Source organism: Salmo trutta, chromosome 13 (assembly GCF_901001165.1).
Source record: "Salmo trutta chromosome 13, fSalTru1.1, whole genome shotgun sequence".
NCBI lineage: Eukaryota > Metazoa > Chordata > Actinopteri > Salmoniformes > Salmonidae > Salmo > Salmo trutta.
In genome coordinates this window covers 14845204-14867554 of record NC_042969.1, presented here as the reverse complement: position 1 = coordinate 14867554, position 22351 = coordinate 14845204, and the positions used below count along the sequence as shown (strand labels likewise).

Here is a 22351-nt window from a genome sequence, read left to right as displayed (position 1 = left end):
GATTACACAGACCCACAAAGAATTCGAAAACAAACCCAATCTTGATAAACTCCCATATCTACTGGGTGAAATACCAGTCATCCTGTGAGTGACGGTGTCCTTTTCCACGTTGTCGTCGGGGGTAACCGTGTCAGGCAGGGAGTCAGCGTGGGTAGTGGTAATGAGTTCTTCTGATCTCTTGTCAATATTTCATGAGTGTTACTGACACACACAGAAACATGGGCTTGGCCAAGCCAGGCCGGGCTGGGCCATTCACACTTACAGAGACATGGGCTGGGCCAAGCCAGGCCGGGCTGGGCCATTCACACTTACAGAGACATGGGCTGGGCCAAGCCAGGCCGGGCTGGGCCATTCACACTTACAGAGACATGGGCTGGGCCAAGCCAGGCTGGGCCGGGCCATTCACACTTACAGAGACACGGGCTGGGCCAAGCCAGGCTGGGCTGGGCCATTTACACAAACAGAGACATGGGCTGGGCCAAGCCAGGCTGCGCTGGGCCATTCACTCACAGAGACATGGAGTAGGGTTACTGTCAGGTAGTGGTTACTGTCAGGTTCAAAATGGATATCCTGGACTGGCTGTGTAATAATTCATGTTTCCATGGCTTGAATGTTATGGGGAGCTTGGAAAGGCCACATGTAGTATGTATAAGCAGTTTATAAATGATTGATACGGGGTTCATAGTGTGTACTTCTGTATACATTGTAGCTCTTGTACAGCCTACATCAACAACAACTACTAGGTTATGTACTTCTTCTTTTACCTTTAACTAGGCAAGTCAGTTAAGAACAAATTCTTACGGCCTACCCCGGCCTACGCTGGGCCAATGGTGTGCCGCCCTATGGGACTGCCAATCACGGCCGGATGTTTATTTATTTTTTATTTCACCTTTATTTAACCAGGTAGGCAAGTTGAGAACAAGTTCTCATTTACAATTGCGACCTGGCCAAGATAAAGCAAAGCAGTTCGACAACATACAAAAACACAGAGTTACACATAGAGTAAAACAACATACAATCAATGATGCAGTAGAAAAAAATAAGACTATATACAATGTGAGCAAATGATGTGAGATAAGGGAGGTGAAGGCAAAAAAATGCCATGGTGGCAAAGTAAATAAAGTATGGCAAGAAAAACACTGGAATGGTAGATTTGTAGTTTGAAGAAAGTTAAAAGTTAAAATATAAATAATATGATGCAAAGGAGCAAAATAAATAAAATAAATAAATACAGTAGGGGAAGAGGTAGTTGTTTGGGTTAAATTATAGATGGGCTATGTACAGGTGCAGTGATCTGTGAGCTGCTCTGACAGCTGGTGCTTAAAGCTAGTGAGGGAGATAAGTGTTTCCAGTTTCAGAGATTTTTGTAATTCGTTCCAATCATTGGCAGCAGAGAACTGGAAGGAGAGGCGGCCAAAGGAGGAATTGGCTTTGGGGGTGACCAGAGAGATATACCTGCTGGAGCGCGTGCTACAGGTGGGTGCTGCTATGGTGACCAGTGAGCGGAGATAAGGGGGGACTTTACCTAGCAGGGTCTTGTAGATGACCTGGAGCCAATGTGTTTGGCGACGATTATGAAGTGAAGGCCAGCCAACGAGAGCATACAGGTCGCAGTGGTGGGTTGTATATGGGGCTTTGGTGACAAAACGGATGGCACTGTGATAGACTGCATCCAGCTTGTTGAGTAGGGTATTGGAGGCTATTTTGTAAATGACATCGCCGAAGTCGAGGATTGGTAGGATGGTCAGTTTTACGAGGGTATGTTTGGCAGCATGAGTGAAGGATGCTTTGTTGCGAAATAGGAAGCCAATTCTAGATTTCACTTTGGATTGGAGATGATTGATGTGAGTCTGGAAGGAGAGTTTACAGTCTAACCAGACACCTAGGTATTTGTAGTTGTCCACAAATTCTAAGTTAGAACCGTCCAGAGAAGTTATGCTGGATGGGCGGGCAGGTGCAGGCAGCGATCGGTTGAAGAGCATGCATTTAGTTTTACTTGTGTTTAGGAGCAGTTGGAGACCACGGAAGGAGAGTTGAATGGCATTGAAGCTCGTCTGGAGGGTTGTTAACACAGTGTCCAAAGAAGGGCCAGAAGTATACAGAATGGTGTCGTCTGCGTAGAGGTAGATCAGAGATTCACCAGCAGCAAGAGCGACATCATTTATGTATACAGAGAAAAGAGTTGGCCCAAGAATTGAACCCTGTGGTACCCCCATAGAGACTGCCAGAGGTCCAGACAGTAGGCCCTCCGATTTGACACACTGAACTCTGTCAGAGAAGTAGTTGGTGAACCAGGCGACGCAATCGTTTGAGAAACCAAGGCTACTAAGTCTGCCGATGAGGATGTGGTGATTAACAGAGTCAAAAGCTTTGGCCAGGTCAATGAATACGGCAGCACAGTATTGTTTCTTATCGATGGCGGTTACGATGTCGTTTAGGACCTTGAGCGTGGCTGAGGTGCACCCATGACCAGCTCTGAAACCAGATTGCATAGCGGAGAGGGTGCGGTGGGATTCGAAATAGTCGGTAATCTGTTTGTTGACTTGGCTTTCGAAGACCTTAGAAAGGCAGGGTAGGATGGATATAGGTCTGTAGCAATTTGGGTCAAGAGTGTCACCTCCTTTGAACAGGGGGATGACAGCAGCTGCTTTCCAATCTATGGGAATCTCAGACGACACGAAAGAGAGGTTGAACAGGCTAGTAATAGGGGTTGCAATAATTTCGGCAGATAATTTTAGAAAGAAAGGGTCCAGATTGTCAAGCCCAGCTGATTTGTAGGGGTCCAGATTTAGCAGCTCTTTCAGAACATCAGCTGAATGGATTTGGGAGAAGGAGAAATGGGGGAGGCTTGGGCGAGTAGCTGTGGGGGGTGCAGTGCTGTTGAATGCAGTAGGGGTAGTTAGGTGGAAAGCATGGCCAGCCGTAGAAAAATGCTTATTGAAATTCTCAATTATAGTGGGCTTATCGGTGGTGACAGAGTTTCCTATCCTCAGTGCAGTGGGCAGTTGGGAGGAGGTGTTCTTATTCTCCATGGACTTTACAATGTCCCAGAACTTTTTAGAGTTGGAGTTGCACGAAGCAAATTTCTGTTTGAAAAAGCTAGCCTTGGCGTTTCTAACTGCCTGTGTGTATTGGTTTCTAACTTCCCTAAAAAGTTGCATATCGCAGGGGCAGTTCGATGCTAATGCAGAACGCCACAGGATATTTTTGTGTTGGTTAAGGGCAGTCAGGTCTGGGGAGAACCAAGGGCTATATCTGTTCCTGATTCTAAATTTCTTGAAAGGGGCATGCTTATTTAAGATGGAGAGGAAGGCATTTTAAAAAAATAACCAGGATGTGATACAGCCTTTATAATCATTCACATTGTCATCTCTTCATCTCTCAACCATTCATGTTGACACAAGATACAATTTATTCATATCAAACTGGTACTGTAATGAAGAGGCAATCTAATTTAGAAAGCTTTTTTTCATCTTCGTAACATTGCAAAACTCTTTTGTCCAAAAACGATGCAGAAAAGCTAATCCATAATTTTGTCTCTGGCTTCCCGGAAAATGCAATAAATACACTTCAGTTAGTGCTAAACACAGCTACTAGAATCCTGACTAGCACCAAAACACTTGACGATATTAATCCAGTGCTAGCCTGGCTTCCTGTTAAGGCTTAGGCTGATTTCCAGGGTTTTACTGCTAACCTACAAAGCATTACATGGACTTGCTCCTACCCATCTCTCCGATTTGGTCCTGCCCTACATACCTACACGTACGCTACGGTCACAAGACGTAGGCCTCCTTATGGTCCCTAGAATTTCTAAGCAAACAGCTGGAGGCAGGGCTTTCTCCTATAGAGCTCCATTTCTATGGAATGGTCTGCCTACCCATGTGAGAGACGCAGACTCAGAGACCTTTAAGTCTTTACTGAAGACTCATCTCTTCAGTAGGAACTATGATTGAGTGTAGTCTGGCCCAGGGGTGCGAAGGTGAATGGCAAGGCACTAGAGTGACGAACCGCCCTCGCTGTCTCTGCCTGGCCGGTTCCCATCTCTCCACTGGGATTCTCTGTTTCTGACCCTATTACAGGGGCTGAGTCACTGGCTTACTGGTGCTCTTCCATGCCGTCCCTAGGAGGGGTGCATCACACCGTGCCAAGATTTCTTCGCTATACCCGACTTGAGTGGGTTGAGTCACTGATGTGATCTTACTGTCCTGTTATGCGACCCCTCGGGCTTGTGCGGTGGAGGAGATCTTCGTGGGCTATACTCAGCCTTGTCTCTGGGTAGTAAGTTGGTGGTCTGTTGACATCCCTCTAGTGGTGTGGGGGCTGTGCTTTGGCAAAGTGGATGGGGTTATATCCTGCCTTGTTGGCCCTGTCCAGCGGTATCGACGGACATGGCCACAGTGCCACCCCCCAGACTCTAGTTTCTATCCTCCCTCTTCCTCTCTACCGCACCTGCTGTCTCGTCCTCTGAATGCTTGGCTATGAAAATTCAATTGACATTTATTCCAGAGGTGCTGACCTGCTGCACCCTCTACAACCACTGTGATTATTATTTGACCCTGCTGGTCATCTATGAATGTTTGAATAGCTGGAAGAACGATCTGGCCTTAATGGCCATGTACTGTTATAATCTCCACCGGGCACAGCCAGAAGAGGACTGGCCACCCCTCAGAGCCTGGTTCCTCTCTGGGTTTCATCCTAGGTTCCTGCCTTTCTAGGGAGTGTTTCTTAGCCACCTTGCTTCTACATCTGCTGTTTGGAGTTTTAGGCTGGGTTTCTATATAAGTACTTTGTGACCTCTGCTGATGTAAAAATAAATACATTTGATTTTATTTTATTTAATGAGAAAAGGGGCAATATCCAGCATCCAGATATGACGACAAGCAATCGAAACAATACAGATAAACTGATAACAGCAAACACACTACAGTCGCCTGTCCTGCATAACTTCAGACAGTATAGTGTTAGATCAGAGGGAGAATGCTTGTGCTGCAGGCAGGCTGCAGTGTTTTGAAAATGCGTGCTAGTCTGTGATCCCAGGAAGTCTCCACCAGGGCCCCTCTCCGATTAGAATCAGCATTCTGTATCACTCAACACATGACGTACACCACTCTGTCTCTGCCTGGCCTGCTAAAGATGTCTGCACAACACACCGGACCTCCAAATCATGCTTCCTACTTGGCAGCCCCACAGCTAGGAAACAATTATCCCCGCTGACTCGATTCGTCAAAGCATCCAAGCACCAAAGCCTAGTCAGGTGACTTCACTGAGTAGTGTTTGCTAAGCATGGCTGGGTCCTGCGACAGACTCCCAGGCAGCCAGACAGATTAAAGCCCCAGGGTAAAGCAGGGCTGGCCTTAGCAGGTGATCTGTGATAGCGTCTGTTTACTGAACAGGGTGATAGGAATCCTGGTGGATTAAAGCCCAAGTGAAGCAGCCGTGTGGTTTTTGCTCAACATCATCATTAGCCAACCGGTTGAAGCTGGTTCAAATGCATGAAATAGTCTTCCAACAAGACTCTGGTTATTTGACTGCATGACTTCAGAAGCCTTACAGAGATGACCTTATTGCTGAAAACAAAGTGTTATGTATATACATCCTTTCCTTTATCATGGATTAGGAGTTCCCGATCTAATAGAACACAGAGGGTTGTCTTTAATGGAAGCCTCTCTAATGTAAATTTGGTTGAGTGTGGTTTGATTCCAGGCTGTATCACAACTGGCCGTGATTGGGAGTCCCATAGGGCAGCGCACACAATTGGCCCAGCGTTGTCCGGGTTTGGCCGGGGTCGGCAGTCATTGTAAATATGAATTTGTTCATAACTGGCTTGCCTCGTTAAATAAAATTAAATTAAAAAAAATGGCTGGTGCTAATTATCTCCAAAACGAACAGCATTGTTTTTGGGACAAATCACTCACTCAATCCTAAACCATATCTAGATCTATTACTGAATAATGTGGTGATTGAGTAAGTTGAGGAGACTAAACTGATGGGGGATTCCTCCCCGCTGTGCTGACAAGTTGTTTTCATTCGCTCATACAGGAGTAATAAAGGCCTAGTGCACTCATTTGGTAAAAACAAATTTTATATATATATATATATATATATATATATATATATATATATATAAATATATATATAAATAAAATTTGTATATTTATTAGTCTTTAATTGTGATTTACCAGAGGGTGCTGCAGCACTCCTACTTCCCAGAGTGCAGCTGTGCTCAGGGCACTCCTTCAGCAACGGGATTGTGTCATTTGCGGGCGAACAGTACACATTTTACTAGATAAGACCATGCCAAGAAGGGTGCCACTCAACTTCAGTGATATCACACATGACTGGCACTGCCATGATGGCAGGCTGTGGGCATACTGGGCGGGCTGAGGAGGGTAGAAGCTTCTTCAGCCAACAGTCACTGTGATGTCTCATAGAAGCTACATTGTGTGAAGAGAGAATATACTGCACATGGACAAATCTCTTGAGACAGAAAGAGACAGGCACAGACATGCAATACATCACACACATGCAGTCCCTCATGTTTACATGCACACATTACACAAAGGGACATGGCTTAGACTGTTTTGAGGTCAGCAGATATTTTTACCAAACAGGGCTTTCAGTGATAAGGAGATTATAGTGGTGGGCTTGGTAGAGGCAAAGTGTTGGAGGAAATGCCACACATCTAGGCTCATGTGCAGTGATTTGTTAACCTGATTTATAATTTGGGATGTTTCAAGCTGCTTCTTTTGAGTAGCATCAATGTGCAGCAAAGCTAATAAAATGTTTGTGATATTCTGTTCTGAAGTGGGACAGATAATGAATGTGTACAGAGCAACATCTGCACAGACAGACTACTATTTCTATGAAAAACACCTCTTTGTCAGGGGTTGACAGGTTTAACTGAAGAGGTTTGTTATGGGGTCTTTAGGCTACGTTTAGACAGAAAGCCCAATTCAGATTTTTGGTCTTTTGACCAATCAGATTAGCTCTGAAAAATATCTGATATGAAAAGACCTGATGTGATTGGTCGAAAGACGAATTAGTGGAAAGAATATCAGAATTAGGCTGCCTGCCTACTGTGTGGTGCAGAGGTCTAAGGCAGTGCATCACAGTGCTGTCGCGTCACTACAGACTGGGGTTCGATCCCAGGCTGTGTTACAGCCGGCCGTGATAGGGAGTCCCATAGGGCGGCTCACAATTGGCCCAGCGTCGTCCGGATTAGGGGAGGGTTTGGCCGGCGGGATTTCCTTGGCTCATCACGCTCTAGCAACTCCTTGGGGCGGGCCGGGCCACATAATTTACTGTGTAGGCCAGGGGAGGACCATCCTCAGTGAATTTCATAAATATAGTGAAACATTAAAGTTATCCTTTTTAGCTAAAACTATATTCACATGTAAACAATGTATTAAAACACACTGTTTTGCAATAAAGGTCTACAGTAGCACCATGGTGTAGCTGGAGGACAACTAGCTTCTGTCCTCCTCTGGGTACATTGACTTCAATAGAACACCTAGGAGGCTCATGGTTCTCACCCCCTTCCGAGAGACAGACAGACAGAGAGCAAGAGAGACAGAGACAGAGCGCGAGAGCGAGAGAGACAGAGAGCGACAGAGAGCGACAGAGAGCGACAGAGAGCGACAGAGAGCGACAGAGAGCGACAGAGAGCGACAGAGAGCGACAGAGAGCGAGAGCGACAGAGAGCGAGAGCGACAGAGAGCGAGAGCGACAGAGAGAGCGAGCGAGAGCGAGCGCGAGAGCGAGCGCGAGAGCGAGAGAGACAGAGAGAGACAGAGAGAGACAGAGACAGAGACAGAGAGAGACAGAGACAGAGACAGGGAGCGAGAGAGACAGAGACAGGGAGCGAGAGAGACAGGGAGCGAGAGAGACGGAGCGAGAGAGACAGGGAGCGAGAGAGACAGAGAGCGAGAGAGACAGAGAGCGAGAGACAGAGAGCGAGAGACAGAGAGCGAGAGACAGAGAGCGAGAGACAGAGAGCGAGAGACAGAGAGCGAGAGACAGAGAGCGAGAGACAGAGAGCGAGAGACAGAGAGCGAGAGACAGAGAGCGAGAGACAGAGAGCGAGAGACAGAGAGCGAGAGACAGAGACAGAGAGCGAGAGACAGAGACAGAGAGCGAGAGACAGAGACAGAGAGCGAGAGCGAGAGACAGAGAGCGAGAGTGAGAGAGCGAGAGTGAGAGAGCGAGAGCGAGAGAGCGAGAGCGAGAGACAGAGAGAGAGAGAGCGAGAGAGCGAGAGCGAGAGACAGAGAGAGAGAGAGAGAGAGAGCGAGAGACAGAGCGAGAGACAGAGAGCGAGAGACAGAGAGCGAGAGAGCGAGAGACAGAGAGCGAGAGACAGAGAGCGAGAGACAGAGAGCGAGAGACAGAGAGCGAGAGACAGAGAGCGAGAGACAGAGAGCGAGAGACAGAGAGCGAGAGACAGAGAGCGAGAGACAGAGAGCGAGAGACAGAGAGCGAGAGACAGAGAGCGAGAGACAGAGAGCGAGAGACAGAGAGCGAGAGACAGAGAGCGAGAGACAGAGACAGAGAGACAGAGACAGAGAGACAGAGACAGAGAGACAGAGACAGAGAGACAGAGACAGAGAGCGAGAGCGAGAGACAGAGAGCGAGAGAGCGAGAGTGAGAGAGCGAGAGCGAGAGACAGAGAGAGAGAGTGCGAGAGCGAGAGACAGAGAGAGAGAGAGAGAGAGCGAGAGACAGAGCGAGAGACAGAGAGAGAGAGAGAGAGCGAGAGACAGAGAGAGAGAGAGAGCGAGAGACAGAGAGCGAGAGACAGAGAGCGAGAGACAGAGAGCGAGAGACAGAGAGCGAGAGACAGAGAGCGAGAGACAGAGAGCGAGAGACAGAGAGCGAGAGACAGAGAGCGAGAGACAGAGAGCGAGAGACAGAGAGCGAGAGACAGAGAGCGAGAGACAGAGAGCGAGAGACAGAGAGCGAGAGACAGAGAGCGAGAGACAGAGAGCGAGAGACAGAGCGAGAGCGAGAGACAGAGAGACAGAGAGCGAGAGCGAGAGACAGAGAGCGAAAAGCGTGCCCAGAGTAAACTGCCTGTTACTCAGGCCCAGAAGCTAGAATATGCATATAATTAGTAGATTTGGATAGAAAACACTAAAGTTTCCAAAACTGTAAAAATAATGTCTGTGAGTATAACAGAACTCATATGGCATGCGAAAACCTGAGAAAAATCCAACCAGGAAGTGGGAATTCTGAGGTTTGTCGTTTTCAAGTGAATGCCTATCGAATGTCTAGTGTCTGTGGGGTCAGATTGCACTTCCTAAGGCTTCCACTAGATGTCAACCATCTTTAGAAGTTGTTTCAGGCTTCTATTGTGAAAGAGGAGCGAATAAGACCACTCTAAGCAGGTGCTCAGCTGAAAGCCTTTAGTTTAGTCATGCGCATGAGTGCGAACTCCGATCCCTTTCCTTTCTAATAAAAACAGTATTGTCCAGTTGAAACATTATTGAATATTTATGATAAAAACACCCTAAAGGATTGATTAGAAACATCGTTTGACATGTTTCTACGAACTCAAATGGAATGTTTGACTTTTCGTCTAGACTTTGTGACCGCGCTTTTTGCATTTGGATTACTGGACTAAACGCGTGAACAAAAAGGAGGTATTTGGACATAAAGATGAACTTTATCGAACAAAACGAACATTTATTGTCTAACATGGAGACCTGGGAGTGCCATCAGATGAAGATCAAAGGTAAGTGATTAATTTTAATGCTATTTCTGACACCTCTCCTTAGTTGGAAAATGGATGTATGGTTTTTGTGGCTAGGTGCTGACCTAACATAATCGCATGGGGTGCTTTCACCGTAAAGCCTTTTTGAAATCGGACACAGCAGCTGGATTAACAAGAAGTGTATCTTTAGTCGTATGTATAACACTTCTATCTTATATCAATGTTTATGATGAGTATTTCTGTAATTTGATGTGGCTCTCTGCATTTTCACCGGATGTTTGTTTGAGACAATGCATTTCTGAACATAACACACCAATTTCAAATGAGGTTTTTGGACATAAAGATTAACTTTATCGAACAAAACAAACATTTATTGTCTAACATGGAGTCCTGGGAGTGCCACCAGATGAAGATCAAAGGTAAGTGATTTATTTTAACGCTATTTCTGACTTTTGTGACACCTCTCCTTGGTTGGAAAATGGCTGTATGGTTTTTGTGGCTAGGCGCTGACCTAACATAATCGCATGGTGTGCTTTCACCGTAAAGCCTTTTTGACACTGTGGTTGGATTAACGAGAAGTTTATCTTTAAAATGGTGTATAAAACTTGTATGTTTGAGGAATTTTAATTATGAGATTTCTGTTGTTTGAATTTGGCGCCCTGCAATTTCACTGGCTGTCGGCCAGGTGTTCCGCTAGCGGAACCCCCTTCCCAGAAAGGTTATCTTAAAACGGCACCGACCTCCACTGGTGTAGGCGATGTGTAAGTTCAGGATTAACTGCAGGAAGCGTGATGGGGCTTCAAAATGACCCATTCTTCACATAACTCATAGGAAAGTAGTTTGTTAAACCCTGTCTGCCATGTTTCTTCACACACAGAGGTAAATGATATTGACAGGTTAAAATACAACCAGGTGGAGGCAGGTGAAGACTTACAGGTAACTGATCTGTAGTGTGTGTGTGTGTGTGTGTGTGTGTAAAGGTTTTTCCATACACTGCAGTCTCTCCTCGTCCTCTTGGCAGATCCAGCCCAACCCACAGAACGTAGCTCACATTACACACATTACTACACTGAACCAACTCCGCCTGGTAAAAATAGAATGTCCGGGGCAGGGCCTTTTCCCCAATGTCCCCATTACCTTCACACACAGGCCAGCCTGTGGACAGGGACAACACCCTCACACAGGGGAAGTACAGGGGCACAGGTCAGTAACCAAGGTGACAACGGAACAACAACAACAAAGCAGTGCCAAAGGTCACCAACACAATCATGTTAGTCCTCTATAGAGAAGAGAATGCAATATACTAGAGAAGGTATTCCCAAACTGGGGTATCAATGCCGTCCGGAGTACGCCAAATAAAAATGTGATTCACTTTCTTTTTTTTTAATCAAACATATTACATTTTTTTCTTCACATTTTCTAACAGTCCATGCATTTTTTCCAACGGGTCTATACATTTGGGTGAGGTTTTTCTCTCACCTGAGTAGCCTCATTTCACTGCCAAAAATAAAATTAAACCATCTAGTGTTCAGCGAAATAAGAACACAATGTCATATACTGGTAGTACTGCTACTACCAGCAGTACTACACCTGCACCTGTCAACGACACAAGTTGTTCTGCTTTCACGAGCACATCCAATGCTAGCATCAGTAATTCTACATTTGTTGTTAGCCCAGCTAGCATGGACACTGAGAGTTGTGAGTCTGATGCAGCTGAAGAGCTACTGCCCCCTTACCCGGGAAAGCACCGAACAACAGACAGGGACGTTGGACCATCGAAGAGGCGCAAATATGATGAGAACTACATTGATTTGGGGTTCACTGATATTGGGAGTAGTGCCTTTCCTCAGCCACAGTGTGTTATATGTGCCAAAGTACTCTCTCACAACTCAATGAAACCTTCACTCTTCCGCAGACATTTAGAAACAAAACATGACAATTTGAAAAATAAGCCAGGGGAGTTTTTTGAGCGAGAATTAAGACGACTTTCGAGTAGTAAGACATGTATAAAAGCAACAGATACCATTTAATAAGAAGGGGCTGGAAGCATCTTATATGGTGAGCTACCGAGTGGCTAGGACAGGCAAGCCATATACTATTGTGGAGGACTTAATTCTTCCTGTTGCTGGGGGAAAAGGCCCAAAAAACTATACAGACAATGTCTTCATCAAACAACACTGTTTCACGACGCATCAATGACATGGCAGGAGATATTTTGAAACAATTACGGCTTCGCATACAAGCCAGTGAATTCTATGCTTTACATCTGGATGAGTCAGCAGATGTGGCGGGTCTGGCACAGCTCCTGGTATATGTCCGTTACGTTTAAAGGGGGGTCAATTAAGGAAGACATCCTCTTCTGTAAACCACTGGAAACCAGGACAACATGATATATTTTTTAAGTACTGGACAGCTTTGTGACATCAAATGGACTTTGGTGGTCAAGATGTGTTGGTATCTGTTCTGATGGTGCAAAAGCCATGACAGGGAGACATAGTGGAGTGGTAACACGCCTGCAAGCAGTTGCTCCCGATGCCACTTGGGTACACTGCAGCATCCACCGAGAGGCTCTTGCTGACAAAGGAATGCCTGACAGCTTGAAAGACGTTTTAGACACTACAGTGAAAATTGTTAACTTTGTTAAAGCAAGGCCCCTGAACTCTCGTGTATTTTCTGCACTATGCAATGATATGGGCAGCGACCATGTAACGCTTTTACAACATACAGAAGCGCGCTGGTTATCAAGGGGCAAAGTACTGACATGTTTTTTTTTTTAATTGATAGACGAGCTTAAAGTTTTCTTTACTGACCATAATTTTCACTTGTCTGACCGCTTGCATGATGACGAGTTTCTCACACGACTGGCCTATCTGGGTGACGTTTTTTCTCGTCTGAACGATCGGAATCTAGGATTACAGGGACTCTCCGCAACTATATTCAATGTGCCGGACAAAATTGAGGCTATGATCAAGAAGTTGGAGCTCTTCTCTGTCTGCATTAACAAGGACAACACACAGGTCTTTCCATCATTGTATGATTTTTTTGTGTGCAAATTAACTCAAGCTTACAGACAATGTCAAATGTGATATAGCGAAGCACCTGAGTGAGTTGGGTGCGCAATTACGCAGGTACTTTCCCGAAATGGACGACACAAACAACTGGATTCGTTATCCCTTTCATGCCCTGCCTCCAGTCCACTTACCGATATGTAAACAAGAGAGCCTCATCGAAATTGCAACAAGCGGTTCTGTGACAATTGAATTTAAATCAGAAGCCACTGACAGATTTCTGGATTGGCCTGCACTCAGAGTATCCTGCCTTGGCAAATCGCGCTGATAAAACAATGATGCCCTTTGCAACCACGTATCTATGTGAGTGGATTCTCGGCTCTCACTAGCATGAAATCTAAATACAGGCACAGACTGTGTGTGGAAAATCATTTAAGTCTGAGACTCTCTCCAATATAACCCAACATTGCAGAGTTATGTGCATCCTTTCAAGCACACCCTTCTCATTAAGAAGGTGGTGAGTTATTCACAATTTTCGATGAACAAGTAAGGTTTTATATGTACGATGGTTAAATAAAGAGCAAAATGATTGATTATTATTATTTGTGCCCTGGTCCTATAAGAGCTCTTTGTCACTTCCCACGAGTCTGATTGTGACAAAAACTCACTCATTCTTATGTTTAATAAATGTATCGTATAGTGTGTGTGTGTGTGTGGCAGGCTTACAATGATGGCAAAAAATAACATTTGAGAGTGCGCTGACCCTGGTGCTAGAGGGGGTACGCAGCTGGAGGTTGAATGTTTGAAGGGGTACGGGACAGTTTGAGAATAACTGTACTAGAGGTACAAACCACCACTGTCCAGGAGTTGTACTGTAACTGAAGTCCAACAAACTATCATCACAGTTGGAAATGAATCAACACTGATGAGAAACTAGCCCTTTCTTCTTCATTGGATTTGTATTTGAATCAACACTGATGAGAAACTAGCCCTTTCTTCTTCATTGGATTTGAATCAACACTGATGAGAAACTAGCCCTTACAAATCCAATGAAGAAGAAAATGAAACACTGATGAGAAACTAGCCCCTTCTTCTTCATTGGATTTGAATCAACACTGATGAGAAACTAGCCCTTACAAATCCAATGAAGAAGAAAATGAAACACTGATGAGAAACTAGCCCTTTCTTCATTGGATTTGTATTTGAATCCAATAGATAAAGGACAGAGGAGAATGTGTAGGGGATATGGTTTCTTGGGCACTGTTTATCACGTCGTCTGTCTTCTGTAGCATCTGGACCATGGCTACTCCTCTTCATCATTTAATTGTGCAATCTGCCCAACTGGCTGCTCTTACAGGATTCCTATTCCTCCCCCAATAGAGGATTTATTTTTTACATTTTTTCATTCAACTTTAAAAAGCTGCGAGGGACCATTCAGAACTGGACCTTGATAGTTTCCCCCCAGGAAAGTTCTAATCAATTCAGTGTCACAAAACGTATAATAAATCTATAGTTTATTCATTTCACTGACTGAATGCTTTGTTCGGCATTTCTCCAAACACACCCAGATGTGGCGTGTACTTATAAATATCTCCTCTGCATATGATCGCTACGGATAAAAACGATCCCCGCAGGGTTTAGAAATAGCACATTAATCCCTGCATGGCTACGTCATGACCGCTGCCGGAGTACAGCAGCAACCATCCCATCAATAGACCTAAAGCTACCCTATGAGTTTTAATATTGTCCATGTGTTATGGTGTTATGTCTCCATACAGAATATTTAACATTGCACAATATTTCCCTGTGTAGGCTACCATGATATTTAAGACAGCTATGTCCCCATATACCAGTGATGGGGCAGTACAGGAGAGGTACTCACGCTGCAGTGTGTTCTCCAGCTGAGAGCCAGCCTGCAGAAGGCTGTGGTAGCACTCCATTTCTCCCCCTGGCTCCTGCTCCGTCTCCTCCTGCAGTGAAGCTGGGCCCATTCCCTTCCCCCTTATCCACCTCCACAGGGCTGGACAGAACACTAGCAGGCCTGATAGTGGGTAATGGCTGGTGTCAAGGCCTCACATCCTTATTATCCTACGGTCCTATCCCCAGTCTGACTCCACTTCCAGGGGGGGTAGAGAGGAAGCTTCAGCCCACTTTTCCCTGTAGATCCAGGGACCCAGTCAGGAGGCTCCCAGGGGCTGGATCCGGATCCTGAGTCACCTTGAGCCGCATGCACAGAAAAACCCAGTACAGCAGAGGAAGTGTGCAGAAAATCAATGGTAGGTTTTCCAGCTGCTGTGGCCAAGACAGTCCTGATACAACGATGCACTTTTCCCTCACACACTCACTAATATTCAGAGTCCAGTGAGGGACGATCTTGTTCTAAGCTACAGCCACTAACCCCTTAATGAACACCAGTCTGACACTTCAAAACAAACACGGCACCCTCCATCTGGCCACTGGCGTCTCTTCCTCTTTTTCCTCTGTGCCCTCCCTTTATCCCCCTCTTGCCCTCAGTCTGGATTTTAGTGCGTCAGCTCTGCCGCTGCTGAGGCACAGTGCTCCCATCCTGACACACTGCCAACTCCCTCCCAACTTGTAAGACTCCTCCTTCTTTCCGCTTTCCTCCGTTTTAGTGGTCACTCTATTCCTGTAGCAGATTGTGGGCTGATTCCACACAGCACTGCCTGGCTGACCTACCGCATACAGCACTGCTGGGCTATCTGACACGAGTGTTACTGCTTCCTCCTACTCAATATTCTGGGACACACACACAGAACCGTGTGCTACACATTTAAGTGTCAATAGAGCCATTGTAAACGGCACATTATTCTCCCGTTCTTGTCTAAGCCAACAAATTGTTCTGCCCATGCAAGTGCACACACATTAACACACAACGGACACATTCAAACGAAGGCACAGGAACATGAACGGGTGTCATTGTACAAAATAGACACAGCTTCACTCATCTCCACTCCCTCAGTTACTCTGCCTACGTCTCCCCTCAAACGACCAGGACTCAGACACATGAATCCACGGAAGGAGTAGAGTAACAGAAGGATATAAACATACATTAATACACAGTGTCGGGTGGTGCTGTGGTGGCAGGTTGAGTGGCGTGCTACAGGGCTATTCGGCCAGCAGTACGTCTGAACTCTGCTGTGGAGTGCTAGCGTTCAGCAGCCCCGTTGATCCAGTTAAGCCTCTCAGCCACCTCATTACCGCAGAGCATCTGCTTGGTGGCCAGGCATACACACACAGTCCACAGGCGGCTGGTGGGGCCTTAATTGGGGAGGATGGGCTCATTGTAATTGCTGGAACAGAATAAATGGTAGCAAATACATCAAAACACATGGTTTCCCTGAGTTTGATAGCATTTCATTCACTCCATCCCAGCAATTTCAATGAGCCGTCCTCCTATCAGCAGCCTCCTGTGGTGCACACACACGCGTGCAGTCCTGCAAAGCCCACACTAACAGACCATGCTAAGCATAAGCCAAGTACGCTTGCTGATACACACAAGTTCACTCAAGCATACCACAAATTCAGAAATAAAAACAAGACATTCATAATATTGTGATTTATTACAGAAAAACTGTGTTGAACAAACTGGTCTTAAAGTGCTACATTCAGGTCGGAGGTTCAGAGTGCCGAGGCTGGAGCCCGAGGGGCCAGACGTGGGGTGGTCCTGGCGCCGGGGTGAGGTGCCCATTTTGTGCCCGTCACCCCACAGCACCCCACCCCAGCGGTCAGCCGTGGGACAGGGCCATTCTCCACATTCATCCAGCCGCTCGTGCTTTTTTTGGGGACATTTCGATTATTCTTACAAAAATGGCTGGAAAAAGGGTTGCATTAAAAATACAATCAATCATTCTTTTTTTTTTTTGGTCAGGCAAAACACGAGAAACCAATACATTTTGTAAGCTTTTGAAAACAGCATCTGTAATGCCACCCCCCCTCATATAATAAGTCCTCCTCCTACCCCGACCTAGGACACAGCCCAGGCAGGTGAGAGTCCAGCGGTGTCTCCACGCTAGTCTGAGCACAGCCCATACTCAGCCCCGATAGCTTTAGTGTTCAAAAGGAAACGTTACAAAGAGTTCTCCGTAATATAGCCATCTGGTGTACACAACCCTCTGGAAACTCCAGACCCTTGAAGTCAAGAAAAATATATACATTTCTCCCATATGAAAGTATGGTAAATCACATTTGGCATGGAGGGGAGGGGACACCAGGTTGCATATGCTCAGTATCATGTACAGCCAGCATGTAGATGTTACAGTATCTCCAACCACTAAGGAGCTGGAATGAAGTCCATCTGAACTAAAGCTACTGAACTTAGGAACTACTGCCATCATTATCAAATATTTGATAGTTATGGCATTTTTTTTAAAGGACAAGACATACCCCTCTGTGCCAGAAATACCAGAAGCTCCATTCAAAGCCTAGATATGGCTTAACTGACCTCTAACCAGTGCTCTGTAATCTGACCTGCGACCAGAAAGGTGGAGGGAACAGGATATGGTAGAGGTGTAAGGTAGGATATACCTGCAGGTGTGTGTAACAGATGATATGGGTTGGCACAGGGGCACACATCTTGTCTGAAGTAACACAGGCATACTGAAATTGCACAATAAAAAAAAATGTAATAAAAATATAACATTTGTGGGTAAAATTACACAGAACAATAAATATGTCAAATAGATTCTTACACATTCCCCCAAAAATCTTCCCATAGTATCTAAAAGGTGATTCAAATCATGGCATGTAGAAATGGAATGTATGAAGCACTAACACTAGAGGTCAGTAAGAAACCCTTCTCAGATATCGTAAATAGATATGGATGTTGATGTAAGGTAAGCAGGTGGTCACATTACCTGACGAGAAAGTCTGGAGTTGGGATCGTTACCTTTGACAAACACTAAGTGGTAATGGGACATAGATACCTCATTTTAGGCTTTTAGTGCATGTGCGTATTAGTGAATGCGTAGGTGTGTGCGCATTATGCGCGTGTGTGTGTGTTTCGGCATATGACAAAATGTGCCTTTCTGGCCGATGCCCAAAGGAAAATCCTCAGAACTCCTGATGTCCTTTAGAGGACAGGTCATGACAACCACGTGCTAATCTACAAGGAAGCAACAGGTATTCCTATGAAAACACTGTACGTGTCTCAATGCAACACACAGGTTGCTTTTTAGACCATCGATCCCATCCAGTACAGCTGGGTAACTGATGTACGAGAAACACAACTTGCTCACACTCCGCAACATATTTTGCAATATTTGGACAGTGCTCCGCATGACACGCATCTCCCCAGATCAGACACATTTTTGGCTTCAAGCACAAGGCATTCAAACAGGTTAAGATCTATAGCTACAGCACATGTAATCATTTCCTGATATCACCGGCCTTCTGCTTGGAAGATGCATGTCATGCTCAAACACGGAACCAGGTAGAAACGTTGGCAAGCACAAATCATTACCAGTCATTTTGATTAACTCACACACACTTTTTGGGAAGATGGGAAAATGGATACTTCAACCAGTAGGGGTCTGTGCCTCTAAACCCTCCGTTAACCCAGTCGGTGGGCTGTGCCTCTAAACCCTCCGTTAACCCAGTAGGGGGCTGTGCCTCTAAACCCTCCGTTAACCCAGTAGGGGGCTGTGCCTCTAAACCCTCCGTTAACCCAGTAGGGGGCTGTGCCTCTAAACCCTCAGCCCAGTAGGGGGCTGTGCCTCTAAACCCTCCGTTAACCCAGTAGGGGGCTGTGCCTCTAAACCCTCCGTTAACCCAGTAGGGGGCTGTGCCTCTAAACCCTCAGCCCAGTAGGGGGCTGTGCCTCTAAACCCTCCGTTAACCCAGTAGGGGGCTGTGCCTCTAAACCCTCCTTCTCAGTATCTATTTTTCTTCAAGATATTCAGTAACCCGTGTTCAGTGTAGTCTGTACTAAGCGAACATGCTTTCTTTGCCCTGGATTTGACTGGAATCATGTAACTTACAGTACCAGTCAAAAGTTTGGACACACCTACTCATTTAGGGGTTTATCTTTATTTCTTACTATTTTCTACTTTGTAGAATAATAGTGAAGACATCAAAACTATGAAATAATGTAGTAACCAAAAAAAGTTAAATCCAAATTAATTTTATATTTGAGATTCTTCAAAGCAGTCACCCTTTGCCATCATGAATTTCAATTAACAATCTGTGCCTTGTTAAACGTTCATTTATGGAATTTCTTTCCTTCTTAATGCGTTGGAGCCAATCAGTTGTGTTGTGACAAGGTAGGGGTGGTATACAGAAGATAGCCCTATTTGGTAAAAGACCAAGTCCATATTATGGCAAGAACAGCTCAAATAAGCAAAGAGAAACAACAGTCCATCATTACTTTAAGACATGAAGGTCAGTCAATCCAGAAAATGTCAAGAACTTTGAACATTTCTCAGAGGGCAGTCGCAAAAACCATCAAGCGCTATGATGAAACTGGCTCTCATGAGGACCACCACAGGAAAGACCCAGAGTTACCTCTGCTGCAGAGGATACGTTTATTAGAGTTAACTACACCTCCAATGAGAGCCCAAATAAATACTTCAGAGAGTTCAAGTAACAGACAAACAGCAACTGTTCAGAAGATACTGCGTGAATCAGGCCTTCATGGTTGAATTGCTGCAAAGAAACCACTACTAAAGGACACCAATAAGAAGAGACTTGCTTAGGCCAAGAAACACAAGCAATGAACATTAGACCTGTGGAAATCTGTCCTTTGGTCTGATGAGTCCAAATTTGAGATTTTTGGTTCCAACCTAGCTGAACGGATGATCTCCGCATGTGTGGTTGCCACCATGAAGCATGGAAGAGGTGTGATGGTGCTTTGCTGGTGACATTTTCTGTGATTTATTTAGAATTCAAGGCACACTTAACCAGCATGGCTACCACAGAATTATGCAGCGATACACCATCCCACCTAGTTTGCGCTTATTGGGACTATCATTTGTTTTTCAACAGGACAATGACCCAACACACTGTACACACAGGCTGTGTAAGGGCTATCTGACCAATGAGAGTGATGAAGTGCTGCATCAGATGACCTGGCCTCCACGATCACTCAACCTCAACCCAATTGAGATGGTTTGGGACGAGTTGGACCGCACGCAGAGTGAAGGAAAAGCAACCAACAAGTGCTCAGCATATGTAGGAACTCCTTCAAGACTGTTGGAAAAGCATTCCTTATGAAGCTGGTTGAGAGAATGCCAAGAGTGTGCAAATCTGTCATCAAGACAAAGGGTGGCTACTTTGAAGAATCTAAAATATATCTTGATTTATTTAACACTTTTTGGTTACTACATGATTCCATGTGTTATTTCATAATTTTGACATTTTCACTATTATTCTAAAATGTAGAAAATAATAAAAAATAAAGAAAAACCCTTGAATGAGAAGGTGTTCTAAAACTTGACTGGTACTGTACAAACTATTTGGGCCTGGAACTGTGGAATCTGTTTGAGAAAGTTAAGTAACATTTGTATTTTTGTTTTAACAAACCTTGACCTAAACACACAAGTAATAAGTGGAATGTGGCATTCATGGAGCCTCCTTCGTTTCATGCAGATGAATCATTCTGGGTCAGTGGAGGTGCGGCTGCGTGTTAGAACACAGCAGATCGTAGTAGTACTACTGACAAGGTAGCCGTGTACGCATTCATTTCAAAAAAAGAAAAAGAACCCGCGGAAACTCATGCCTCCTGTCTGAATAGTGCAGTAAAAACCGTGGTAAAAACGGCCTGGGCTGCGTGGGCCGGTGGTGCAGTACGCTGCAGACATGCAGAGGGAAACAGGAAGAGGGTGACAGGAGTCCAGCCCTGGCTCTTCTAGCATCTTTTCTATTTTCTTTTTGTCAATTTCCATTTTCTTTTTAGATCAGGCAAAAGTGCAGGCAGCCAGCTTGACTGCCATGGTGGGCCTGATGGACACTGGCCGCAGTTTAGTTGACCCTCCTTTCTGCCCTTCACTCCTGCCCGATCAGGTGCTTGTAGGACAAGGGCGTGACGGCAGCGATCTGGAGAGGACAAACACACAGAAGTCAGTCCACCTCCATAGACAGAATCCTGCTCCTGCCAGATGTCAACCACTGGAAGGTGGCAACAAAGAACAGCACCATGACAGACACCATTAAACGTTGACCCCAAAAATCAGATAGAATTGACCACATAACCCAAATAAAATTGATTGGACACACCTTCCCTGAAAACAGAGATTAGCTCAAATCAAATCATAGAATGTCTAGTGCTCTGATATCATGTGATCATCCCTGATGATTCTAGAAGTGTATGGAACCCAAGAAGACCATGAGGCGAGAGCCGAGGATTAAGACATGTGAGATTAGACCTTGTTTTACCTGGATGTTTTTAGGAGGGAGTCCTCTGAAGGCTGGGAAGAATAGAGAAGCAGGTTAAATACAGGTGATGGATGTGAGCGTAAAGCCTGGTGTTAAGCCAGAATTTCAAATAACAGAACCAGGGCTCTAAATTAGCATTTTACATTGGTAGCACTGTTGCACGCAATTTCTTTTAAAGTTAAGAGCACCAGATAAAATTTAGGAGCACCAGGAAATGTCATTTTAAAATCGATTGAGATATACAGCCTTTATTGGGCCTATATGAATTCTATGTACTTTTGAAGCACATTTTGTACCCTAGAAAGTAATATCGAACAATGTTAAGACATTTGTTTTTTTATCTCCACCAATGGCGATGCATCCAGCAAAACCGTAGCGACGGTAACATGGTCACAACTGCCGAAAGGTTCTGGCTACAGACGAGCGGGTCTCTCTGTAGTAATGGTGCAACCACCACGGTCAGGAATCTGCACTCACTTTTTTAGCTAGGGTACTCGGAAACAGCGAAGGGGCGGCAGGTAGTCTAGCCCTTTGAGCTGTAAAACCGTTCTGCCCTTGAGGAAGGCAGTTAACCCCCCCACAAGAACTGCTCCCTGGCGCCAATGACGTGGACGTCGATTAAGGAAGCCCCCCCCCCCCGCACCTCTGATTCAGAGGTATTGGGTTGAATGCATTCAGTTGTACAACTGACTAGGTATCCTCTTTCCCTTAATCATTACAACAATTATTATCTGGCAGATATTTTTGTAATCATACTGGTGCTCCTAAATTAAAATGTCAGGTTTGCACAGGAAAAATATTTAGACCAAAATGGACCAAAATGGCCCAAAATGGTCGCACTTTAGAGCCCTGAATGGTCATGTACACATTGTTATACCAGTACAATTTTATTTTATTTGACACATTCACTCCAGGCAACGGTCAGTTCATTTTGATGTAGGAAGAGCAACATACAATCAGGCAAAGGAAAGGGGTAACAAAACGTAGTACTTGCAAATGGAAAATACAAGACGCCAGTAACACACAAGTAGTACATTGCACATGCAACCAGGAGGGACACCACAACCACCAAATACATGACAACTACATAAGGGGAGAAATTAAAAAGGCAGATTACGAGGTCTGCAATATTTCATTACGAATAAAGAGGCAAAAGAAAAACAGACTTACTCACATTCACACACACACACACACACACACACACACACACACACATACACACACATACACACACACACACACACAG

At 45.2% G+C, this 22351-nt stretch overlaps 2 protein-coding genes across 4 annotated transcripts in view; both read right to left on the bottom strand.

Moving 5' to 3' along the window:
* LOC115205278 (proto-oncogene DBL) overlaps positions 1-15682 on the bottom strand; it is a 39312-nt gene extending 23630 nt beyond the window's left edge. For both annotated transcript variants that reach the window (XM_029771073.1, XM_029771074.1), the window contains exon 1: positions 14600-15682. In XM_029771073.1, the coding sequence (XP_029626933.1) occupies positions 14600-14708 (109 nt within the window). In that variant the 5' untranslated portion in view covers positions 14709-15682. The remainder of the gene's footprint in view (positions 1-14599) is intronic.
* Positions 15683-20598: 4916 nt separating this feature from the next.
* The window catches only part of LOC115205276 (phospholipid-transporting ATPase IG), a 67387-nt gene continuing 65634 nt past the window's right edge, over positions 20599-22351 (bottom strand). For both annotated transcript variants that reach the window (XM_029771071.1, XM_029771072.1), the window contains 2 exons: positions 21106-21137; positions 20599-20766 (listed from right to left, as the gene is read on the bottom strand). Coding sequence is in view for 1 of the 2 variants with exons in the window: in XM_029771072.1 (XP_029626932.1) it covers positions 20730-20766; positions 21106-21137 (69 nt within the window). In the remaining variant the exon portion in view is untranslated. The remainder of the gene's footprint in view (positions 20767-21105; positions 21138-22351) is intronic.